Source organism: Habropoda laboriosa, unplaced genomic scaffold, assembly GCF_001263275.1.
Source record: "Habropoda laboriosa isolate 0110345459 unplaced genomic scaffold, ASM126327v1 scaffold47, whole genome shotgun sequence".
In the NCBI taxonomy this organism is placed as follows: domain Eukaryota; kingdom Metazoa; phylum Arthropoda; class Insecta; order Hymenoptera; family Apidae; genus Habropoda; species Habropoda laboriosa.
The window spans coordinates 497798-524915 of NW_017100176.1; the positions used below are offsets into that span (position 1 = coordinate 497798).

The following is a 27118-nucleotide window of genomic DNA, read 5'->3' on the forward strand; positions in this document are numbered from 1 at the left end:
TTTAAATGATTCTTCTTAAATAAAATCGCTAATTTATGTACAACTTCTAAGCCACGTTCCTTTGTTTATCTGACAATATGCTAGCCTTCACATGAACGAACAGTTCCCGTTACTTCAGGATGTGCGTGTCCTCGTTCCTTCGAATTCTCATCAATTTTTGAATCCTTTTTCTTCGTACGGGCAATTATTCACAGGTACATTGGCAAAGCAATTAGAATTGGTTGAATTGCTCTTGGAAATTACGAAATTTGATGTATGTTCAGGACATTAGATGAATTTATAGGTTCACTGGAATCATTCTATCGAGAACCATGCAATTAATATCAAAACGCAATCGAATATATGCTTGTAAATAGATACCATTCGTTCCATTGCAATAAACATCACAATCATACAGTAAATAACTAAAGCATACGAGCTAGTACAACGATTAATTTTACATAAACTACAAGCAAGACGTAGCTTCTTGTTTTTCCTTATCTTGTTAATATGATCCTCTGTTAATTTTTACTATTTTGCAGTGAAAAATACACACAAATATTGAGACAGTGTTTTAGATTAGGTTAGTAGAACATAACCTTAAATTTCAATAAATTTAACAATTATATTTATTCGTATGTTTATATACTTGGCGTTTTTTTAAATCAAACAAAACAATAGTGTCAAAAGTACCAACAGAGAAATACCATAAATATTAAAGGTATATTTATATTAATATTTTCCAAGCTTTTCCTAAATTTTACATTTTTAAGTCAACAATATAGTATCTGCTTCTTGGTTTCAAGATTCTCACATTAAATACCAAAATATAAATGAAAAATTGTTATTTGTAAAATATAATTAATTATATTTATTAAATTAAAATCTGTTTCTATTCTATTCTCATAGTTTCATTACATGTATGAAAATTTCGCAATTACTTTCAATTTACTCTATGAAGATATAATAAACAACGACAGAAAACTTTATTTTTAGTCATAATTTTTATTTTCATTTCAACAATAAATCAAAATCGTCAAATTCATTCGCAGTTGAAAATTAGTGAAACAATGCGTTTCCTAAATTTTAATAGCTCAGAAAATTTATTATAAATTGCGAATAATTACTTAGCACATATTCAGAGAGTGAAATTTATTTACATTCAATTGTTGCTTTTACGCAATTCACGCCTTTCAATTTTCTAAAAAAACAAAAGAATACCCTTTTTATGAAACACGAAGGAGTTTCAAAGCTTCCCATATTGTCTCCCTACAAATAAAGCCGCATACATACATAGTACGTCACACGGAGCTTTAAGAGCTGAGGAAAATCAGGAGAGATTCGCGGAGAAACGTGTACAGCTACAGCTTGCGAATCACGTACAGTTAAACTGATATGGGGACCACTTCATTGCACCTTGGGGCTGACTCCCTTAAGTACGTTTATAATAAACTACAATGTTTCTCCTCTAGCACACGTACAAACGCGTGGAAAGCCACGCACGCGGGTTAGAAAGAAAGAAACAATATTGCAGCTGCCACTGTTCAAATCCACTGTTTCTTAAGAGGTACTCGAGTTTCATAATTTGCCGTGAAGATAGTAACAGCCATGAATTATAGAGAGTGAAATAACGACAGCCATTGCGGTGTCGTAAGTAGAAACGATAAAAACTTTGATAAAGCCAAACTGGAAATTATGGGCGATTCAGGGAAGAAATAAAGTTCGAAAAAATCATAGGAAATCAAAGAAATCATCTTCCCTTGAATAGATTTATAAATTTACTTCTTATTGAGTTAAAAAAAAAGTATATAAATTATCAAATTTTTGGAATTACAACGCTGATCTTGATCGAGTAATTTCATCTACCTTGAGTAATAATAAAATTTTCTATATTTTATATTCTACGTGGTTAAGATTGTAACTTTTCGTACAAAATCCTGAAAGAAGCAGTTTTCTTCATCAAAAGGGCTATGCTTGGTTAACACAACTCATGAGAAGCAACATCAATAGTAATTGCGCTATTTACCATCCAAACATCATCAGCTAAGGCTTCACTTTGTGTATATATTGCACTCATTAATCACAGAAGATTAAATTGGCACGTGACATGTAAGTTATTACAATCTATCTAGTGTCCCTTCATTTCTATTCTTGAATTTATGACAGAAATTATTACCCTTCGGAACAGTACAAATGAAAGAACACTTCCTCACATCTGAATTATGCTTGACAATTGTCTGCAGGAAATATTTACTTTAATTCCAAAGTACTGCATTGTACCTCGTTAGGACAGTAGATAAGATAATATTATTTTTACTATTTTTATGAACAAACTGACGATGTACTTTCACCCTTTGAAACCATTTAAATTACGTATACAAATTTTCTCGTACCACTGTAGCTACAGAAGATAATTAGGTGACCTGTTTCACGTGGCCCACCCTGCATAAGCGTGGTATGTCGTGTGTTATACGGTTGATGGTTAGAAAGTGTTGAATTTTATGGTATTTAGAGGACTCTATGTAACACTTACACTGCTATTGGCGCCTATAGACACTTTCGATGTTTTCTTGCACTGTGGCCTTGGCGCCTATAGGCGTTCCGAATATTTTCTTGCACTGTGCCCTTCTTCGCGGCTATAGGCACTTTCAATGTTTTCTTCCACTGTGCTTTTTTCACGGCTATAGGCGCTTTCGATGTTTTTTTGCACTGTGGCCTTGGCGCCTATAAGCGTTCCGAATATTTTCTTGCACTGTGCCCTTCTTCGCGGCTATAGGCACTTTCAATGTTTTCTTCCACTGTGCTTTTATCACGGCTATAGGCGCTTTCGATATTTTCTTGCATTGTGGCCTTGGCGCCTATAGGCGTTTCGAATATTTTCTTACACTGTGCTGTTGACATTTTCTGGCACACTTTCACCTTAATTTAAGCCTCGATTTTTGTTCGTTGCGTACTTCCACTTTAATTTTTGAAACGATATACCTTAAAAATGTAAAATTCTTAAGCAAACAAATAACCCTTCCTTTTCAAATCTATTATTTCTCAACAGTACTATACGAAACATCTTACTATTCAATTTACACCTAAATTTTCGTGCTGCGAGTATTCCACTTGAAAATAAAAAAACACTCAATACAGTTACACTCGGTAGAGGTAGTTTCACGGGAAAGATACTCCGCTTTAATTAGCAGGTTTTTACGAATGGTGAGAAAACGAGGAAGAAAAGGATATTTTAAAGGGCAGCAAGACGACATGGAGGCAATGATGAGAGGATTCAGCTTCGCACGATAATTTAGTTACAAATTATCATCCGTACCGCTGGCACACACACACGCACACACGGTGTTCCGAGAGAGCAAACGTGATTTCAACACATAATGTTCAACAGAATTCAAGCCCATTCATCAGGACGAATTGTATTAAGCTCCCATAGTTCAGCTGCGCGAAAATACATAAAGTCCTTATAATCCTTCTCTCTCTCTCTCTACCTGGCAAAATTTATCACTTGCATTTCTCGAAGAAAATACAATTTCCAATTCGCTCACGGTGTACCTACTTTCCTAGAATTCCAATTCGACCGGGAGAGGGGGGGTGAGAAAAGTTTCGCGACACGAAAATCTCACGGAATCGCCACTCTAATTTCGAACCCTGATAAGGCCGGGCATTACAGCTGATCCAAGGATTGCCGACAGTTGCGGAGGACGAAAACGCGAGCTGTTCCTTCGGAGATCAACGCTAAATCTCTCCACTTAATTATACTTCAGCGAATCAACTAATTATCTTTCTCTCCCTCTCACCTTCCTTCCCCCTCTCCCCGTTTTGCCACGCAACATCGCCCCACCCCCGTTGTGCCACCCACTGTTCGTTTTCTCCCTTTCTTTATTCTTCTCGCTCGAACTTAACCGAGCGAATTGAGTGCATCCGTCTAGTGCAGTTTCTCGGTCGATATTCTGTCCGCTTTCATCGTAACTATAGCAACGGTGGTTCACGAGAAGACCTTCCGAACTGGTCTGCTCCGAATAAAGATTCGTCTTTAATTATAATCTTTGGCCTAGCGAAGGAGAGAGATCCTTTGCCGTCCGGCTACCAGCGAGAGCACCGAGATGCGTCTACTTTCGACGTCGTAATGATTCCTTTGTGTCTTGTAATCAGACGTCTCTCCTCCTTTGCCGAGTATGTTCGTTCTTTCGTAAGAACCGGAGTCCTAATTTGAAACATCAATTTTTAACGACTCGTTAGTTCCTTATAGTCTGCGACGATAATACCGTACCTTAATAGCTTGTAAATTCAGGGAACCGTATTATCCGTCTGAGCTGAAAGATTTATATACATACGAGGTGAACCGCGCTCTCCTTTCAAAGATTATCTTCCTCCTTTCGGGTGATACGGGGAAATATCAAAGAAAGTAGGATTCTGATCGTGAGAGAGGCTACTAATATGGAAAATAATGGCCTCCTTCTGGAAATTGTACTTGTTACTTTTGTGTGCCACGAAAATGATTAAAATGCTGCTTCGTATTGTGCCTCATGAAGTGTTTAGAAAGAATAGTATATCATGCAAAGCTAATTATAGAGGGTGCGGCAAAAAGTATTGTACGAGCGGACAGCAGATGATTCGTTATGCAAAAATAAGTAAAAACTGTGGAATAAATTTTTTCTTGCGAGGCTTAGTTTTTGAGAAAATAGGGGTTGAAAATCTGTTGGGTTTTGTACAATTTCAAGAAAGCATAAAGACAAAATTTTATCCATAATATTTCATCGTATCTGTTAAAGTTTCGTCAGAAATTGCTTGATTTTTGTTTTTATTTAAACAATCGCTATTCGGTAAGTGGTATACGAGTTAGGCTTGTAATATTAATCTCTTGATAGATGATACGACAAAATGCAAAAGAATCTAACCCTAACTAAGAATGTTACCAATAAGAATAAAGGTAACAGAAAACAATATTTAAAAAGTAATTGTTAAGTAGAAAATAATGCAATGTAATCTAACTTACATTTTGCTAGATAAAAACTCTATGAAACAACATTAAGAACATTTTGCATCAAAATTAATATATGCTAATCCTACTTATTTGCTCAAGATTACACCTTGAACATTTGAAACTTTACTTTAAACGGTGAAAAGAAAAATAAGGGTGCTTAAAGAGCGGAGGAATGGGACTGAGAAAGTATAACCACACGAAGTGTTTGCACCGCCATTAAAAATTAATCCTAGCTTGGTAATATAAAGCGTTTCACTTGTCACCTTTTAACTGTTGGTAAACTGATGGACCAGTTTTGGAATTATCACCTGTTATGCGAATTATTAAAAGGAAGTAATCCACCCTGAGGCGTTTAAAAATAGGTAAAGTTTGGGAATTTTTTTCATAGGTAATTACTAAATGAAGAGTTTCAATTTTTTCAGAGGATGTAAATGTAACTTTCAGCTGTATTCTCCAATTTTTTTAAAGTAAAAATGTTACAAACTGGAGAAGTTATTGCGAAACCTCTTCTGATACAACATCGATAACTGGCCGCCATTGCCAGGCAAGGATTAGAACGTCTGAACTAAAAAATTCTTTTGGATTAATGAACAGTATTATCTACAGTGTAGCCTGAGATTCTTTAAAAATTGTAATTACAGAAATTATGGCAGTTTGAATAGAAAACACCTCTTTTTACCAAAAATATCAACTTCAAACATTTCTAAAAAATTAAATAATCGAGATATCGAGAAAGTGCTATGCTACATTGTAGATAATACATTCGCATTTATAAAACAACAAGAATTTTTTACTTCGGACGTTTCAATCTTTGCCTACAATGGCGGCCAGCAATCGACGTTCTATCAGAAGAAATTTCGCCCTAACTCCTCCATTTTGTAACATTTTCATTTTCTAAAAATTGGAGAGGAAAGTCAAGAGCTGCGTTTTTATTCTCTCAAAAAATTGAAACTTTTCATTGAATAATTATCTATGAAAAAAATTCCCAAACTTTACCTATCTTTAGACTCTTAACTGTTAACGTCACTTCAAAAATTAAGGGTCACAGCTTACATGCATATTAAAAATAAGTAAACAAAGCACAGTACAATTTCCACAGAAGTACAATTTCAAACGTGATACAAAAAATATACACCTAACGAGCCTCCATGGTTATTCTCGTTTATCGCTTATCCTGTGCGTGCAAAACACCGAAGCTTAACTGGCTCGATATGAATACATCAACATTTGTTTATACCACCAGGGACATTTCTAGACTCGTCTAATTGAACCGCCACTGGTTCGCAGATAATGCTTCTACAGGCTCTATTTGAGAATACAATGGAATTAGAGTACTGCGTGCGAAATTATCAGACACTGTACCACTATAGTAGGTAGTCGTCCCTCGATCTCGCGAATCAACAAGGAGCATCTAGGTTGAGGGATGAGAGGTGGGGCCAAGGGGACAATTAGTGGAATAGAGCAGGCACAGACGAAACTCACAAGTTCAGATGGTGGCAGGAGTGTCCATGTAAAAGCTATGGAAGCGGGGGAAAGCGCGGGAGGAAGGAAGGAAGGAAGGAAGGAAGGAAGGAAGGAAGGAAGGAAGGAAGGAAAACGTAGAGTTTACGTTTATCTGTAGCAAAGATCCATAGACTAATTTCATTAACTTAAGACTTTGAATTAACGAATGATGCGCAGCTGTTGCTACACACTGACTCTGTTGTAAGAACAGTAATTGAATATCCTACTGAAAGAGTTATTTCAACGCGTGAATAACTTCCATCGAGTTCCTAATACTTTTTTTTCTTTTATTTTCTTATTATTTATAAAGAATTTGTGTGCTATTGTAATGTAACAAGATGTTTCCTTTAAAAGCTAACCCCTTGTAATATTACTGTACAGAGAAAACAAAATTTTATTCGCTTTTTATCAAAATGATTATTCTAAACAAATAAATACGTCTCTGATGAAAAATGTGGAAGAACTAAGGTTTTTCAAAAATTGGAAATTATACAAATAATTGCAGTACGAACCATAAATGAATTTTTAGAATTTTTAGAACCTTGTCTTATTCTTTAAAAGTTACATTGCTTCGAAAACTGCTGCGAAGAAGTTTGATAATTAATTTCTTTCGTGTTCATATCAACGTTAAATTACACACTGGAATTTTAATTTATTCATTACGTAAAATGAAAAATAATGAAAAAAATTATGCTTGCCATAATGTTCAAAATAGTGAACAAATAAGAAACTCCTTTTATAATTAGCATTTATAATAGCAAACAAAAAAAATATAGACAATATAGCAAGCGACGAAGGTTAAGTATCATTTAATGAAAATTATTTTGTAATTAGTTTAGATTAGACCAGTTCAGATATTTCTTTTTTGCATTAGGTTGCTTTTATAAAATATTCCTGTGTTACTCTCCGCGCGCCAAAATTGTTATACTTCCTAAATAAGTCAAAGAAGGATGTTAAAAAAAGGTCAATTTTGGCATACGGCCGAAAAAATTTAATTGTCATTTTTCCTGGAAATGAAGGGAAAGTTATGAAAAATGCGGTTCAAGGTAAGAGTATGACCATACTTATAACTTAATATTCCGTCTCGTTTTCTTCAGATGATGGTCTGTTCGTAAATTAACCACTTAGAAACTCATATTGTGTATTATTTACAAAGATTGTTGTACATTAGTGTTTAATAAAAACCAAAAATTAATGATAAATTAATCGAAACAAGGAATTATTTATTCTCAAAGTGATAAAAGTTATAATAAACTATCGTAAGTTATAATAAACCTAGCTGTCCTTTTGAAAATGAAACTATCGCGAGTTGCTCTCAAGAGTATCTCTCGCGAGTGGACACTGCGTCTGAGAGTGACTGTCTAAGAGCATCGCTCAACTCTCTGAGAGTTACGACTCGAATAAACAGTTATTTTTTATAACTTTCCCATCATTTCCGGGAAAAATGACAATTACATTTTTCGTTCCTTAGGATGCGTAGTATAATGCTGTGAAAAAATTTTTCGTTCCGACTGTATGCCAAAATTTCCTTTACCGACGACCGGTTAGATTAATCACGGTCGGTACAAAAACTTAAGAAAGAATTTTAGACGAAATTTTATAACGTGGATTAATTTTACACGGTAAATATTTCAAACAATATTGCTTATAAACTATTAATATTAACGCAATCGACAAATGTTGAAATTTTGTATTTACACCACATTGCAATAACGTCAACAAATAAATTTGACGAATATAACAGTGTTAATATATTCCATACCACTGTAGGTATTTTAGATACAACAATCACACTGCGACCATCTAAATTAACAAATAAAAATTTTCACCCTCCGCGTCGCTGTATTTTAAAAAATTTCAACGCGATCACTTATTAAACCATTCGTATTCCATAAATTCCACGAAAATAAGTGCCTCTTCGAAACAGAGATAACCGGGTGATATATCGAGAAAGAAAATAATCCACGTCTGGATAGATCAAGTGCGCGCATTAAAATTCCATTTAATGAAATTAAAAGTCACCGATGATGATCGAGCATTATCATCCAGCGTGCCGCAATTATCGCAGTAATCAGGCCTGTTCGAGGTACAATACCAAGATCTGCAATAAGCCGAGCTCCAGATTTAATTAGCTCAGAATTCAGGAGGTTGGTCGGGTTGGAATCCTCCGTTAAAAGTTCTCGACACTTTTAATTTAAATCCGGTTCATATCTGGAGCAAGGGTGGAAAAGGGGCGGAGGAGGGGAGGGGGAGGGGGAGAGAAGGCGAGAGAATAGCGCTGGATGGCACTGCGAATAACATCATACAAACCGTGTCCCATTAATTAAATTCCTTCTAAGGAGTTTTGCAACTCTGTCGGGAAGGGTAGTAGGAACGAACGTGGCTGGTTCATTAGATTCGAATAGATGCGATATCGAAAATAGTTTCGTGCTCAATTTGCGTTTAAAGCGTACCATGGAATGCGTCCGCGGGCTTTGTGTCAGCTACGGGACAGGGAGCGTAGAAATGAAGAAAGATACGGAAATAGTGAAAAGCGTGAGAGAAGAGGGAACGCGAAATGGTCAAATTGAAATTACTCCCAGCCATATTGGCATATAAATGGTATGCATAATATTCTCTTTCGGAAATAATCGAATAGCCGCGGTATATTCGATCGGATAATATGCCAAACGTTAACGTAACTTTTTTTTGCTCCAAGTAGAAATTTATTGGTATGAATATATGTATTCTTTCTTTAGATATAGATATACAGTACGGTTCGTATGTATTGGGATACTTATTGCATGTGAAGCGTAGTGAATTCTACTGAATTCTACTAAAACCTACTGAAGTCTGCTGAATTCTATTAAAATCTACTGTGCTCTACTAATATCCATTGAAATCTTTTGAAATCTGCTGAAGTCTACTGAAATTTACCGCATTCTATTGAATTCTATTAAACTCTACTGAAATCTGCTGAATTCCATTAAAATCTACTGTATCCTACTAATACCTATCAAAATCTTTAACGCAAAAATAGGGCAGATTATTATACATGATAATTAAGAACATCAAACACGTTATTTTCGTAAGAATTTACCCTGTAACTTCGATAATGCCGTGACTGATGGAATGAAAGCTTAGGATCGAGAGATGTTTACTAACTGCGAGCTTTTTAAATGCGTACATTATAGTATATTTAACACGGTACATTGTGTTTCAACACGAATTCGTCTGTTCTTCGACAATTTCTCCGTATCAAAAGATGGATTCTATTTCAAATTGAAAGAATCTTGTTCAATTTTTCGAAATATTCCTGGCACAACGAGTTTCCACGAAAACTGAGACGACAGTGATTGCAGACCACAGTACCTGCACAGCTGAAGAACGAAAAGCGAATCGTGTCCGTTCGAACAGGTTAACGTTGTCTTATAATCACTAATTGAAAATCAATATTACATCGAATAAGAACGGACGACTGCCAGATGATTTTCTTTATCTCGTCAGAATCGTTTAATAATTCAATTAGATCTGCCTCGCACTTTGTTAAAGGATCATTCAACGATGAAACCTTTCTCACCATTTAATTCCATCCATTTCTGTCGGACCGCAAGCATACAGAAAAGAAATGAAAGAACGGTTGACAGGAAGGAAGGGTGGGGGGCGGAAAAAGGGGAAAAAATGAAAGAGGAGTTTCTTAGACACGCTCCAATTACGGTGTTCAGAGCTTCAGAGGAGATTATAGCTATAGCACAATGACTACCTTCTGATCTAAATCGGATTTAACTTCAATTCAAGTCCCCATTCTTCGAATGCTTTGGTACACCCCCCGGTGTGCTCTGACCACGTACGTGCACCCCCGCGCGAGTTGCAAGTTAAAACGTGCCGTGAACCGTGTATGTAGGTCTTCGTTGCACAGAGCTAAAAGCGAAAGGGTGAAATCGGCTGGAAAGTGCAAGCTTTTACACTTTTGACTTTAGCCACACGCTCCGGCTTCGTCTCTTTCGAAACGGTGCCGTGCATTTATTGTATCCATTATTCTCGAACCAACCTCCGTGCGTGTTATTACGCATCGCGTGACAACGTGGGAGGGCCCGGTGCGCATTTTCGTGGAACTTGCGACACAGAAAGAAACGAGGGGTGAATGTCCTTTGACATTTCTCGTTACAATGCCATTGTTTCCCGTCCAACGTGTCCCCCCTCCCCGCCGCCGTTTCTTCCTTCGTCACTCCGAGCATCTTCTTGTTACGAAGATTGGCGTGAGATTAATTGCGGAATAAAATTCCTACGCGAACGTTTCCACTTAACGATATTACTCATCTTACGAGAGGACGTTTCATTCTTCTCTTCTTTTTCTGGTTTTCTATTGACAAAGATAATCGAAAATTCGACGTACAGGTAAGTCCTTTTCCTGCGAAATTTCACGTGAGCTTGTTCGATCTGAAGAAATATATACCGGGTGTCTTTTTGTAAATGGACACGGTGGAATATCTCAGATGGAAATGAAGCTATTGAAACAATGTTCTTACAAAATTTTCTCGGTATGATGGAGGACATAACGTAATATAAATGATCTAATCTTGAGAAATATATACAAGGTGTCTTTTTTGACTGGACACGGTGGAATATCTCAGATGGAAATGAAGCTATTGAAACGATGTTCTTACAAAATTTACTCGGAATGATAGGGGACATAATGTGGGGCACAAATTATCCAATCTAAAGAAATATATACAGGGTGTCTTTTTTAACCGAACACGGTGGAATATCTCAGAAGGAACTGAAGCTATCGAAAACATGTTCTTACAAAAGTTGCTTGGTATGATGAGGCCACATGGTATAAATTATTCAATCTGAAGAAATATACAGGATGGGCCACGTAAAACAGACCACCTAATTATCTTCTCTAGGTACAGTGGCACGAGAAAATTTGTATACATCATTTAAATGGTGTCAAAGCGTGAATAAGATGGAAGACAAACTTTTCTCCGTTTTCTTCAATGTCACCCATGTTCTCTCACACAAATGTGCATTTAAACATGCATAATAATACGACCTTAAAATGATTATTGACTCTGGGGAAACAAAAATTATGAAAATTAAAAGAAACATTAATTCTGACATAAATTAATTAATTCCATTCTCCTCAGCGATGCACAATTTGAAAAGAACCACTTGCAAAGCGAAACGAAAATTGAAGAAATTGAAATCCCTTCCTTCCTAAAAACCACCGCGTGACAATTTCTCCATTTTCCTCTCGACCCGAATTGTAAGAAACACAATCCGATTCAATCGACACCGAATAACTTCATTAGCTGAAAATCGTTCAGACACGCGAATGAGTTGTTGGCTTTGAGGCTGATCGCGGTTTAATATAGGCTGGCGCCAGAAATTCTACCATGCATACCGGGCTTAATCGCAAAACATGTAACTGGCAATCACGAAGGCAAATTGCGAGCATTCGCAGTCCACCATTAACGCTATTCAAGACGTGTCTGGAGAGGGGCATTAATTTCTAATTAACGACTAATTGATATAGGACGCGGCTTCTGTCTGCATGTATAGCACGTCGTCGCAAGGATCCCCGTGGCCAGAGGGGGGCCAGCTAGCCACCAGTACCCAGTTTCCGTTTCCGTATACCGCGCTGCAACGTCCGCCCCTATTCCCGTGGCCATGTACACTTTACTTACATAGAGAAGGGCGGCACCGGCCGCGCGTTATTTCGGCAACACGCTTTTATGAATCTTCCAGCAGAAGTTCATGCATCTCTGCATTACCGCCGCGTTAAAAACATACTTCTGCGCGATGAAAGAAAGAAAGACACTGACGCCGCTTTTCAAAGTGGCGTAAATACTAATTACTTTCACGCAGCCGTGGTTATGCAACCGAGGTCGAGCGTTTTCGCACCGAGGACACAGAGAAGAGGCGATGAAAAATGGAGAAGCAAATGTGAAAAGGACTGCCTTACGCCTTTTCACGCGATGATATACACCCACGTAATCATACACACACATGGTTACATAGGTGCGCAAATGTGAGCGCTCTCTCTCTCTCTCTCAGGTATGACTGTGTTCGTATATTTTTCTGAGGTGAAAGAGTGAGCTCTTAAAACGGTATATATCTGAGCGCAACTTGCCCCAAGATTCTTATAGAAACCTAACACCGTCCCGTAAATCCAAAGCTGACTCTCTCTCTAGTCCCAACAGAGACGTAGTTAGCTGGCCAAATATCTACAGGTTGTTCATTGTCCCGCGTGTGTTGTTCACTACAAACGTGCTGATTTCGTTAGGCGTGTCCCTGGCCGTTGGCCAGGACATTTACACCATTCCCGGACAGAGAATCTGCAAAAGTTTCCGATTCTGTCGCTTCAGGTGTTTCACGGATATATAAACAGTTCCTGGACTCGAATTAGATGTACCAGGAGAAGATGGTTGATTTACACGGTACCGGTATACTCAACAAGAAATAATAAATATGTATAGGTACACTTCTGTTTACGAGTGTCGGGACACTTATCTAATCTACAGAAAAAATCTACTGAAATCTAATGAAATCTACCAAAATGTACCACAGTCTACTAAAATCAACTGAAATCTTCTGAATTCCGTTAAAATCTACTGTATTCTACTTATACCTATCAAAATCTTTAGCGCAAAAGTAGGGCAGATTATTGTAGATGATAATTAAGAACATCAAACACGTTATTTTCATGGATTCTAAATTAAAACTCGTGAAATTCGTTGTTTTCAATTCGAAAAAGGTCCACTTGCAAATTGAAACGAGAATCAGAGAAACGGTAAGGGAAACAGAATTTTCGCGTAAATTAACAACATATTCAAAGAAACTGTGGCGAAGGTTTATGTTAATTAACAAAAGGACACTAAAATAGCGTAAAATTTAAATCTCTTTCTCATTAAAGAGACCGGCATGATATCCGAAAAAAATTCTGTCAGCTGTGTGCATGTTGAATGTATTTAAAATTATACTCGCGTTTCGTCCGACGCGAACTAAATATGTACGTCATCGAAAAAAGGAAGAAATCGAGAAAAAATTAAATATAAAAATACTGTGCAGCGTGTAAAGCAAAACCAAAACACGAAAAAGGTAAACTAAAAAATTTGTAAGGACCACGAATTTTCTTTCCATCCAAATCACCTAATTTGACACAGGATACATACGTTATGTGTAAATACATAGCGAAACGGTTTCGTGGTAAATTGCAGAAAACACACAGTCACATTTGTCGCAGATACCTTTCTTTCACTTTTCCAATCAATACATAGCGAAACGGTTTCGTGGTAAATTGCAGAAAACACACAGTCACATTTGTCGCAGATACCTTTCTTTCACTTTTCCAATCGCTTCTTATAAGGCAGTTAAGTAAATAGAACGATACTGCCATAACTTTGTAATCATCTAGAAATAAATGAAGGAAAATCAGAAAATCGATCCTTCAGGTAGCGTTGCAGTTTGCTTTCTGTATCTTCGTCCATAAACAGCGAAGGAAAACAACGAGAAACGTTCCATTCTTCTCGACATGCAGGTACACTCATTAATACCCGGTCACTGTTTTTAAATTGCACCACACGACTTGAGCTTTTTTCAAAAGTTAGAAGGATTAGTTCACTGGGTGAAGTGTGAAAAAAATTTGGAAAATATTGCAATTCGTGGGAATCGCGAAGAAAATTTGTAAAGGTCACTTTTTACAACTTTTTTATCTGCAAACAGTTAAACATTGCGAAAATTGTAGATTTCCACGATTTTTGGGCTGTAACTAATAAATCTAAAGTTTCTTCAATCTTTCGATGCCTGCCGCTTGTTTCTGCATCGTCCAATTTCCAAGAAATTTTCAGCATGTATATAATTGACATAAATCTACAAAACGTACGTTTTGAATTTTCACTGCAAGCTCAGGTCAAAAAGTGGTAAAAAGTGATCTTTACAATTTTCTTCGCGATTCCCACAAATTGCAATTTTTTCCAAATTTTTTGTACACATCATTCAGCAAACTAATCCTTTTAACTTCTCAGAAAAGTCAAGTGGTTTGGTTGAATTTAAAAAAGAAAGTTACACTGTTCGAACAGTGGCTGGATATTAATGAGCGCAACTGTATGTCATAAGGGCGCCGGAAAGCTAGTATTTTAGATTAATTCCCTGTTCCTTCCTTTTTCCCTCAGTGATATTCCCGCAACGTACCTGACATTCCTACCTATATCCACCTATTCCTATTAGGGATGTAAATGCAGTAATTTCGCAGGGTAATTACTGGGCTCGGCTTGAAAGTAATGCCTTTGAACGAAGGGGACTACCATCGCGGTGCCCAGTGCCGACCATGTTACCCTGAAATTACTGGATGACGCCTGGGAGCACCGTCGTGTTTCCTGAATTAGCGTTTCAGTTTTAGTCGTGCCTGGCTGAATGTTTTTTTCAATTCAACATGAGCACTTTTTATTTCTAATTCCATTCCTAATGTCGTTCTCATTGTATGATTTAATTTTATCAAGATTTTAAAAAGTTCACTTCTCTTTTCATGCAATTTTTCAATTATATTAATTTGCTATTTGGAATGTGCACTGTTTTGCACATTCAATTCCTAAAGTCGTTCACGTTGTATGACTTAATTTTGTCAAGATTTAAAAAAATAAGGAATTTACCTCTCTTTAGATACCAATATTTAAATTATATTAATTCGCTATTTCTACAGTATGCTTATTATTTATTAAATTTCATCTGAACACTATCTTCCTAATGACGTAAGAGTTATAGACGTATTTAACATGAACAATTAGAAGTTTGAAAAAATCTGGTAGGCAACGATCGTGTGTTCTAGTTAAGAGGAATACGGCATATAAAACGATAATCAACGATCCAAGCATCGTTAGAAGTTAATCATCAACAAATCCAGGAAGTGTACATACGAGTAATAAAGTATGTTCACCTTCTGCTTTTTGTTAAATACGTATTTGAACCTGTGATTTATACCTGACACATCCGGCAATGGAATAAAAACTCGCCTTGAAAATTAAAACTAATTTAAACAACAAGATTCATTGCAATATTTGTTTGAATTTATAGTCGCATAATCTATTTCCACGTCTCTTAATGACATACGGCAAAAGAAACGGATAAGAAAATGTACGAGTTCTCCGTCTTCGTACAATTTGCAAGAGAAAAACGTAACAGGAACTCAGTTGAAAAGAGAAAAAAAAAGAAATATATATATATAATCTCTCCTTTAATTATACTGCACAAGTTGAATAAAAAGCATTTTGTTTGCTCAAGAATAGTTGCTTTTTAACAGATCTACCGTTTTATTCCATAGTTGATTGTGATTAAAAAGTATGGGCTTTGTGTTATTGTTACTTGGCTGTTATTGACAATCGCGAACAAAGAAACGTAGCATGAGAAGAAACGCAAGTGCTTGCACGTCTATTGGAAGAAAGAGTAAAAGGTATGACGATTTCACAATGCTGAACGACCAGGAAATCACTGAGGGCTTCGCCAGAGAATCGATACTATGTCGGGACGTGAGAAATCCAAACGACTGGCGCCCTACTGCCGCGAAATTGAGTCCATTATCGCTCTGGCCAGGTACCCTCCAATACCATCGATATTCGTTTAACGCATCGTTTCCCTGCCAGGAGGGTAACAAACAAGGGTCTAGCGAGAAATATAAAATTTAGGAACTGAGGTCAGAGCAAAAAAGAAAAGAGAAAGAGGGAAAAAAGGAAGAAGCCATCCAAAGTGACCTGAACAACGGAATCGAGAGAAGAGAAAAAGGCTGTGGGGAGAAGCAAGAGAAGTAAAAGTTAGGTAAACGTTCCCTCCCATTAGCGACCAATTGTTTATTTCATTTCATTAAAAGTCACAGATGAAGCCGTACATTGATCGAAACCTTAAAACAAAGTTAACCATTTCTCTACCCTTGGCGCCTATAGGCGTTTCAAATATTTTCTAGTACTGTGCCTTTGGCGGCTATAGGCGTTTCGAATATTTTCTGGACCTGTGCCCTTGATGCCTATAGGCGTTTCGAATATTTTCTGGAACTGTACCCTTGGCGCCTATAGGCGTTTCAAATATTTTCTCGCGCTGCGCCTTTAGCGACTGTAGGCATTTCGAATATTTTCTTGCGCTGAGCTTTTGGCGCCTGTAGGAGTTTCGAATATTTTCTCAGACTGTACCCTTGACGGCTATAGGCGTTTCGAATATTTTCTCGCACCGTGCCCTCAACGCTTATAGACGCTTTGAAAAAAAAATCAAGGGACTGACAAAAGATGTTAGACATCGCACCATATCGAATCCATATAAACAAATAAGGCATCAAACTCTTTTCCAACGACAAGAGGTTACTTTTTGAATAAAACTGACTCAATTATAGACATGTGGCAACTCATACGATAGGCTGCTGAACGCAGGAATCTCTGTTGAACGCATTCCAACGTGTTAATATATTTTTTTATAATACAAAGTCCATATTACCGAGCTAAACTCTAATACGTCCGGTAAAAGGGTGATTTACCTTGCTCCTATGATGAGAGGAGAAACTTTATTCACGAATTCCGCCGTATCTATTATACGAACAAAATCTCTCCTCGAGCAACTCTACATTCTACAGGATAATTCATTTGGTAATGAAAGTATGGAAATTCCATAATTGCGCCAGCTTCTCTACAATAAGATCGAGTTGTACAATCTACGTGGGAGAATCGTTTTATATTTTCCTGTAATCGTGAGAAAGGGAATAAAAGGAACTATAATTTACCGAACGGGAGATATACGCGTTGACAGGACAGATAGTCAAGCTTCTCCGCCGCGGAGATTTACACAAGAAACTAGCCCAGAACGTAAAGAAATTGATCAAGGGTTCCTGTTCCAAGAATAACGTCTGAGAAACATTGCATGCTGCAGGAGACGAGGTAGCGAAGAATAAACATCAGGCGGTCAGTTCTCGCACCTTTCATCGTGAATAGCCTAGAACCTGACTACGCCTCGAATCTCTCACAGTTCGCGTGTTTTCTCGTAAGTTTACGCGCCATTGGCCGCCAATCTTCAGAATGAAACTGCTGCGGCTGAGTGGATTTTCTCAACGCGACCTGCTGGCTGGCTGCTTCAACTACAACACGGTGAAGAAGAAGAAAAAAATACGCGCGCCCGGAGAAGAGGGAAAAAATAGAAAGGGGAATAGCAAACGAGAAGAAAAGTTTCCGGAGTAGATGGAATACTCGTATATAACAGACACAATCCGCAGGGTGACGAATAATCACATTTAACACGTCCAACGATACGCGGAACAATACACCGGCCGTTCCTCATACAAATATACTACACATTGTATTCCATTGGCAACGACCGATTCTATAAACGGCGATATTACCGCATAGCAAGCAGCCTGAAACACCTTACAATGCAACTTGGAAACGTGCTATCAAGTACGTCAGGGAATTGTAAGACCGCAAACACACCTTATCGTCCAATCTACCTTTTAGTAGACACGTTTGCACTTGTTATTATTCCCTGTATATTGCCGATGACTAAGTGCATCCCGTGTGATTACGCGGAACAGACAAATTGAATTTCTTTGTTCAACGTGTTTATCCTTTTGGGAGGTTCGAAAAAGATACTTTCTTTGTAAAGTGTAATCGGTAAAGTTGAGTGAGATATACAATGCAACAGGGTGAGGATAGTTTCTCAGGGATTTTGTATACGTGAAATTATTCATTGTATCCACCGTGTGCAACAAGTATTGAAATATTTTAGTGAAAATGAAATCAGAGAAAATTCTTGTTAATGTGACATTAACCCTTTCGCTGCTGCATTAGCACGTCATTCGTGTAACAAACTGTAGATATTCGATCGTGGCCGCAAAATTTTTCATTTCTACATTTTTTAAACATTTCAGAATTAAAATTCTTCAATTTAAAAATACCAGAAAATTTTCAAACCGCCTACAAACGTCAAGAGTAATGAAAGGGTTAAGGGGGTACACTACTCTGAGGTTTCTGAAAGTAGGTAAAAGTTTGGGATTTTTCTTTTTCTTGGTAATTACTAAACGAAAAGTTTCAATTTTTGTCCCTCCAATTTTTAAAAAGTAAAAATGTCACTTTTTATAGTGCATAATCGGTGAAAGAAATACAGTAAGTTCGCTCAGGTGTCAGAATTTACATATTAGAGCATATCGACAGAAACCTGAGAAGTTCAATGCTCGAAATCTCAGTTAGGGTCGCGTGAAGTTTGCCTTAACTTCGATTCACAGTCCCAATCGAGAAAAAACCTAAAACGACGTACGCGACCGCGGGTATCACTGGGTATCGCGCTATATTTCTTCCATCGACTATACAAATTCAATCACTTCGGTATCGTACAATATTGGACACGAAGAAGCAGTCGTCCACGGTAATATGTTAAACTCCAACGTTTCGGATATAACACTTTACCGAAAATGGACGATAAAAGAACTTTAAAGTGCAGTAAAAATCATGAACGATAATGTTACAGACCACGCTAAATCTTTTTCTGCTCTTTCATCTTCCGTCGCGTTAAAAACTTTCGAAACAGTCACGAAACATCGTACAGTATGAAAAGATCTCGTCGAATTAACGAGCTCGTTGAACAGCACAGAGTGGAATTAATATCCCGTATTAAAAGCAATTGAATTTTATAATTACACTACCGTTCGTATTAAACACCCCTCTCGTGCGAAACTTTCATTTCGATTGAGAAAGCTTCGTCCCGTATGCAGGGAAAAATCATTCTACTGATGACATTTTTCCTTTCAAGAAGATCTCGCGGGAGAGAACACAAAGAGAAAAAGGGAGACAGGACTGCGAGGAAAATAACCGCGAAACTTTTCCGTTCCTTCCCAATATGGAAAGCCAGCGAGGAAGAAAACTAGGACAAACTTTAGATGAGAGAATATCGACATCATCGACGAAAAGAGACAGTATTATTCTTCCCGCGGAAGGTTACGAAAGCGCCAAGAAGTATCGAACTGGCGTTCACCGGCGACAGACGTGATGTAAAAGATTCTCCAATGATTTCACGGAACGATCCTCTTAAAGTCGTTTTTGCGAATCGTCATTAGCTTCACGATCTCTCGCCAGAGGATTTACATGAACCCCCGTGGTAATAGGTCGTGGAAGAGGATGACGATAAATTTCATATTCTAGTACTGGCAGATTCACAGACCTGCTTCTCGCTTCGAAATAATTTAATGCACGTTCTGCCGGGCATCTGTTTATACACTTCCGAGGACATGCCCGTCGAGCCAATCACATTTTCATGAGGGGAAGGGGGGAGATAAGCACATCTCATTATGATACTTCTCCTTGGTCGTTTGCTTCTTTCTAATGTGAGCTTTTTTTCATTCAATTTTGCTCAATGTAGCGTGATACATTTACAATGGAAAATAAGGAGAGGACCGTTGTTGCAACGCGGTATCATTACCTTACTATAGAGGGTGTGCCGCGTAAAACAGGACACCTAATTATCTTCTCTAGCCCATGATTGTACGAGAAAATCTTTGCAAGTAATTTAAATGGTTTCAAAGAGTGAATACGACAGAAGAAAATTTTTTTTATATTATTTTGATAGAAGATATTGTAAAAAATGAAAGGAAGTTTCACGTTTTATTTGAAATTTTAGAGTCGAAGATCATTTTAAAATACAAGTGACCTTGAAGAAGAAAAAAAATTGCATTTATTCACCCTTTGAAACCACCTAAGTTAGGTATAAAAATTTTCTCGTACCACCATAGTTAAAAAAAAACAAGGTGGCCTGTTTTACGTGGACCACCCAGTATATTAATTCGCAAAACTTTGCTTAATTTAGCACCGCTGTGAATTAATTTATAATTAAATTTTAGTAAAAGAGATTATATTAAGGTTTGCTTGGTTTATTTTTAACGTAGAGAAACGACGAGATAAGAGAATCCAATATTCCCTGCTACTTTTACAAATAGACGTATATTTTTTAAATTATTCAGTAACACGATTTGTTATGTCACTTAGCTTTTAGAGAGGAACCTTTACTTAGACGAAAGGTATGTGTTTCAATAGTTGTTCAATTTAGTAAATTTATCGAAGAAATGTATTTTCTTGTAAGATACACTGCATACAAGCTATCCACTTACCTTTAGCCGAAGATCGCTAACAGTCCACACCCTGCTGGCATAATCGTTGGATGCTCCAAGGATGAGAGTCCCCGTTGAATCAAAATCGACGCACATCACTCCGGCGTTACTGCCCACGAGAATGCCTTTGTTCTCTGAACCACCTGAAACGTAATGTTTACAATAAATTTAAACCTGAAACAAAGACTGCCTGGTCCGTTTCATTCTCCTCCTATTTCTTTGCAAACCACTTTTAATAACCTTTTCATCGAGAAATCACAACTGAGATTTTATTCAACCACGTAAATAACAGAGAAAGTGAATATTTTTTAATAAACCGAACTAAATGAGGAAAAATCAACAGCAGATAAATTGAGAAAAGAGGAAAAGCAGCATACACAAATGTGAGGATAGGAGAGATTTCGAAGTTTCTAAGAGAAACTATTGGAGAGACGAGTCAATCAGATATAAAAGAATTTTAATAGACGTTTCTATGACTCATGGTTTTACTCAGTGAATTAATACATTGCAAGGAAACTGTTGAATCCTTAGCATTCTTCATTCAGTGGACAGAAAAAGGATCCTACGAGAGTATATTGCTTCATCTAACACTACATCGTCCTGTATAACGTATACCAATCCACGTGACACCCTCCTACTCTTATTTTGTAGGCATGTGTTAAACTATTTTAGTTGTTCCTTACATTCCACATAAGGAAACGATATTTAAGGCTTAAAAACATTCGTATTAAAAAATTTTATAACGTTATTCAATCACATCATAACAGCCCGTATTTAAGACTCATTATCACAAAGTTAATTTTTTATTTTTCCTAATGGAAAGTTTCTCAAACACGTATTCGTGAAGAAAAGATGGTAACAAAGTTTTAATTACCCCATTATAATAAGTTTTAATCAAATTTTAAACTCACTTTCGTAACACTTGATTAGCCAACATTGTCTCGTCGAACGTTACGAAATTCTCCAAAAATATTTCTCCAAAAAACTTTGCTACTCGACATTGTACACTACGTGTACAAATTAATTCGATTCTATTTTCCACAAACTTCGATATTTATTTACAAAAAATCAAACACAATTTCAATGTTCAAAAAAATCTCCGTTATTCTGGACGAACTTCTTCAATTTTAACCAACGAATGTCCTCTAAAAAATCATGAGGATTTTAAATCGGTAATGGCAATAAGACTTTGTAAAAGAAGGCACTGAATTAATATATGCACCTAACACGTTTAGTCCTGAGATCTTATGGGATCCGACAAATTGACGATAAACCCAGCGAGATTTGTGACTGAAGCGAAAGTCCTGTAATAATTTACACGTTCTATTGGAGCTAGTTACGAATTTGAATAATGACGAAACCACTAAATAAATTACACACACGATGATCTCGGTGCTTGCACGCAATACTCGCATAATAGGGATCGTTCGAAGTAACGGTTACCCTGATTAATCACTCGTGTATAGTCGATGGAAGAAATATAGCGAGGCAGTAAAATCAGCCAGGCGTCAAAGCTTACACGTTCGAGCATGTCGACAAGCGAATCGGCAGAAACTTGAGAAGATAAGGAACAGAAACCTCGATGAGAGTTACACGAGATACGCTTTAGCTTCGATTCAGTCCTAATAAAAATAATTGGTGTTACCGCACCAATTGGTGATAAAATACGTAAAGTTTGGGAATTTTTTTGAAAGGTAATTATTGCACGAAAAGTTTCAATTTTTTTACAGGATATAAATGCAACTTTCAGCTTCCTTCTGCAATTTTTAGAGAGTAAAAATGTTAGAAAATAGAGGAGTTATTCGCTAATTGCGAAACCTCTTCTGCTAGAACATCGATCGCATCACCGACAAAGAGTGCAACGTCTGAAATTAAAAATTCTTTTCTATTCATAAATAAAATGTATTATTTACAATGTAGCATAAGACTTTTTCGATGTCTCAATTATTTAATTTTTTAGAAACGTTTAAAATTGATTTTTTTAGTAAAGAGATTTTCCCTCTTCAAACTGCCACCATTTCTACAATAATTACAATTTTTGATAATACATTCTTATTCATATATAAAAAAGAACTTTTTATTTCAATACTATTTTATATTTCAATACCAGTGGCGATGGCATCCAGCAATCGATGTTCTAGCAGAAGAGGTGTCGCAATTAGCGAATACCTCCCCCATTTTGTACCTTTTTCACTTTTCAAAAATTGAAGGGGAAAGCTGAAAGCTACATTTATATCCTCACAAAAAATTGAAACTTTTCGTTTAGTAATTACCTGCGAGAAAAATTCTAACTTTTACCAAATTTTCACAAACTTGCCAAACCCCCTTAATTTACAACCTCTCTGTATTTCTTCCACCAACTATACCCCTATACCGCGCATACTACGACAGCTATTTAAATCCTAGACAACCGTTCTAATGGTACGATTTTGTTTCAATTAATCACCTTTTGTGATGTTCCAAAGCTTCACTTTCCTGTCGGCTCCACCGGTGGCAAGGATCCTCTCAACGGGAGACCACTTTACTGCATAAACTTCTCCGTCGTGTGCATTCTGCAAGGGTGATTAAACACTTGACGTATAAATTTTGAAAAGTTTATATGCATGCATAAGGCAGTAGTTAATATCGAGGGTATCGAAATGTAATTACGCTCTTCGAACAAATTTTCAACTGTAAAATATATTTCTGAAAATCTTCACCATTCGACATTTCAAATTCTGTTATTTCGAAAAGTACACTCTAAACCGAAGTTTCTGTAATTTATAGAATTTTTCAGCATTTTTATATCATCTCCAATTTTATTTCATTTCATCCTGTATTAGAATTTCAAATAAGCAATGTTTCATATTCCAAGCATAATTTGAATAAATTAATAATTCAAATAAATTAATGTTACAACCCAATATTAATAGCGTTGCAATTCGTAAGTTCCTTATGCACCAATTCCTTATTAATAATTGAAAGATTAAAATGTATAAAAAATTATATCCGAAGGATCTTCCAAGCATAATGAATTGTTAATAACCAGAAAATGATTTGTGTAATAAGTTCTCATGCATATATCGCAAAGCCATATTAAATATGATCGTGACAATGTACGTTATGTATAATACTTTAGTAAAAATTTCGTTGCAACAAGTGCAACAAAATGATCTATCCTCGACTAAAGCTAAATGTTTCATGTGGACAGATGGATGAAAAATTGATACGAATTCCTCTTTTTTATTAGAATAAATTCCATCGGTAAAGTATCATTCACGAATCACAGTACACGCCCCCATTTTCAAATATAACAGTATCGTAAGTGGTGTTAAAGTAGGGCGTAATACGTAGGTACATGACATATCATGAATAAAAATGCAAAGCATTTTTAATATCTCAATAATCATTATCGCCCCTCGTAGTATTATATATTAATATCTTGATATATTTGCAAACACAGAACAAACATACATAACTTAAATAATCCGACATTTTGTTAATACTAGATTTAATTTGGTACACTACATATAATAATACGTGATTCTTACATATACCCGAGCTAGAGCACAATAAAAAATCGATTTCACGTGATTGTAAATACCGCTAAAATATATATATATAATCGTACAATAATACCTATATTAATATTTCAATTACGTAACATGCACAACTGTATAATAAATAATAATAATAAATATGTAACAATTGTATGTATTCCCATTAAGTATCTTATTGTTATGAACACTAAATACTAACTTAAGCCGAACGATATTTCTCCCAGCATCCGGTTAATTTGATACAACAAACGGATGTTTTACTGATAAATTACACTGCATCATAGAGAGAACCTATAAATATTTTTGTGAAAGTAAAAACTATTTGACAACAGATTCATGTAAATACATATTAGTAAATCTATCCTCTCTCTCTCTCTCTCTCTCTCTCTCTGTGTAGTTTTAAACAATAAAACTGCTATTCTATCTGAGAAATATTAGCATTTATAAAAAGTTGAAAAATAGTGTATCTATATTCCCGTTTTTTATTCGTAGAAATTAACATTCGTATCGGTTTAACCATTAAACGGAAACGAATGTAATAATATGCAAATGGTGTTCTAATGTATACCTTAAAATTAAAATACGACATAATTATGCCGTATTTAATTTTTCTTAATAAAGTAAATAATTTTTCTGAATAAACTTTCAACGTGTTACACGTTCTCTCCACAGAAACAACAACACTCTACTTAGGTGTCCAATTTCTAATTACTAATCTAAGGTTAAACAATTTCTCTAACGTCACAATAATTCCACAGTTTTATTTCAACTAAGAAACCTGCGAACACTTGTAAAAACCTCAACGGCACCCTAAAAACCGATAATGCAGAATTAAAGAGAATTACTCTCCTAATTGGCAAGTATTGCGATACAAAATTCTCAAGTATCAAGCATCGATTTTTCGTTTCGATCGTTTCGTCACTTTTCTCGTACAAAAACATGCATTTCTCGTGTTACAAATTAATAAACATTTGTAATGAAAATTCCGACAGTAATATAGTATGTGATATAAGGTATTTCATAAATTAAAGTTTTGTCAACGTACAAACGTGACGGACACTTTTGTCGGTACAGCAGTAGGAAGACAAGCAATTCCGTCTTCCAGACTCGATCTGTCTGGGCTAACAGGTCGTGTATCACGAGCCGCGTCCTCCAGTTCCTTTTGCATCTTAGCTTGCCTCTTTCTGAAAAAGAAAAACAAACATCCCCGCGATCTCAGTACGTGTTACGTAATCGGCGTGACCGAAAATAGTTGTTCAAGGATATCAAAACAAAAATGCCCTTTCTCTTCGATCATTTTTATTTGTTATGTTTCATGCAAAGTAAAACAAATTAGTAAAACCAGTGCTCTCTGCTGTTGTTATTTGTTCATAGTAATAGTAGATTTGCCCCAGTAGTTAGTTGTTATTTTCAACGTTTATCGTATTCTCCATTATTTACATTAGTTGTAATTTATTTTGTGTACATATGTATAAATACGTTTTTTTTTCTTTTGTCCAGTTATGTGTTTAAGCGCAATTTACTCTTATTTAATCTTCGTTTTATTTTCAACTTATTCGCTCACACTTTTCCACTTGGTACATTCATACATTATGTAACGATACACGTGTAATATGGACGGGTAAAAAAGCGTAAACAAATGAAATGTGTAGATTATATGCGAACGTGTAATACGATCAGGTTTCTTTAACATACGCCCCAAAGCTGGAATTGAGCGATAAGCGTAATTTCTGTCACGTCACATTGCTCAGACTTACCCGAACTTTGATATGGTATGCATCAAAAAGGCTGTTGGACTGGAAAAACTCTCACTGAAAAGAAAATGTGAAGCAGTGTGAAGTGCTCGTGTAAAATGTTACAATGACGATATCTCGTGTCTCTCCCATTTTCTTTCTGCGACGAGTCTCATATTTTGCGAGCAATTTTATTAACAATGTGCATAAGTATCGGTTTACGTTTTATTTTTAGCGGGTAGACGCTTCAATAACTGCACGCAAGCTTAAAATATTGAAGTATGATGAATGAGAATGAATAGAATTAATTATAAGATATGAGCTGCATATTATAATAAAACAATAGCATACTGAAATATAACATGATTTAAACTTTAGAATTTCACTTATGCTTCAATTAAACAATTCATTTTGTCACTTAGTCGTACCAGATTATAATTATTATGGAACATAATTCTGATATTACTATTCAAATTACCCCATGCAATAAAATATTCTTACTCTTCAGCATGAGACAATTAAACTGAAGTACAAATTAAAAATAATTAAATATGCATACTGTCAGAAAAAAATTGAAATAACTATTTTAGTAGAATATATTAATTTAACTAAATTAATTTAACTTGATTTAACTAAATACTCTGATTAAATTCTAAAGTAATAAAACATTAATAGTTGAAATGTTGTAAAATATGCAAATTCAAAGATATTAATTATATTTCATATTCATAGAAATTATGTCACCAGCAATTAGGAATTTAATAATAATAAATGTAATAAAAACTAAATGTAATAATATTATTCCACAATGAAATTTTAAATAATTAAAAAGTACATTACAAATGTAAAATGTCACTGAAGAAAATACGCTACACCTATAAAACACATAGAATAACATTCAAAATGCAGAATAATGCAAATACAATTTCAGAAAAATGAAAAATGGTATTAATGAGTATATTTTATGTAGATAATGACAATGGTGTGAATGAATTATCAAACTATTAAAAATTATTTCAGAATAAAATACATCTAAATTAGTGGAAAATGCCACCCTGCTAAAATAAAATTAACAACTTTAAATTCAGTACGCATAACAGATCTAAACTAATAAATTGAAAATATAATAGCTAAGAAAAGTCAAACATACATGCAAAATTTTCTATGGTACTACCAATTAATAATGTGATTAAAACTGATCAGTGAATCTAAGTATCAGTGAATATAACTGAATAATTTTTCAAACCATGAATTAGGATTTGTAGAAATATGT

General features: G+C 35.8%; 1 protein-coding gene across 1 annotated transcript in view; it reads right to left on the reverse strand.

The window, feature by feature from the left end:
- Nucleotides 1–27118, reverse strand: part of LOC108578786 (autophagy-related protein 16-1-like) — a 433092-nt gene that overhangs the window by 402760 nt on the left and 3214 nt on the right. Inside the window, exons 5-7 of the mRNA XM_017942181.1 lie at nucleotides 25158–25296; nucleotides 23020–23125; nucleotides 20574–20716 (exon numbers count right to left, since the gene is read on the reverse strand). Of these exons, the coding sequence (XP_017797670.1) occupies nucleotides 20574–20716; nucleotides 23020–23125; nucleotides 25158–25296 (388 nt within the window). The remainder of the gene's footprint in view (nucleotides 1–20573; nucleotides 20717–23019; nucleotides 23126–25157; nucleotides 25297–27118) is intronic.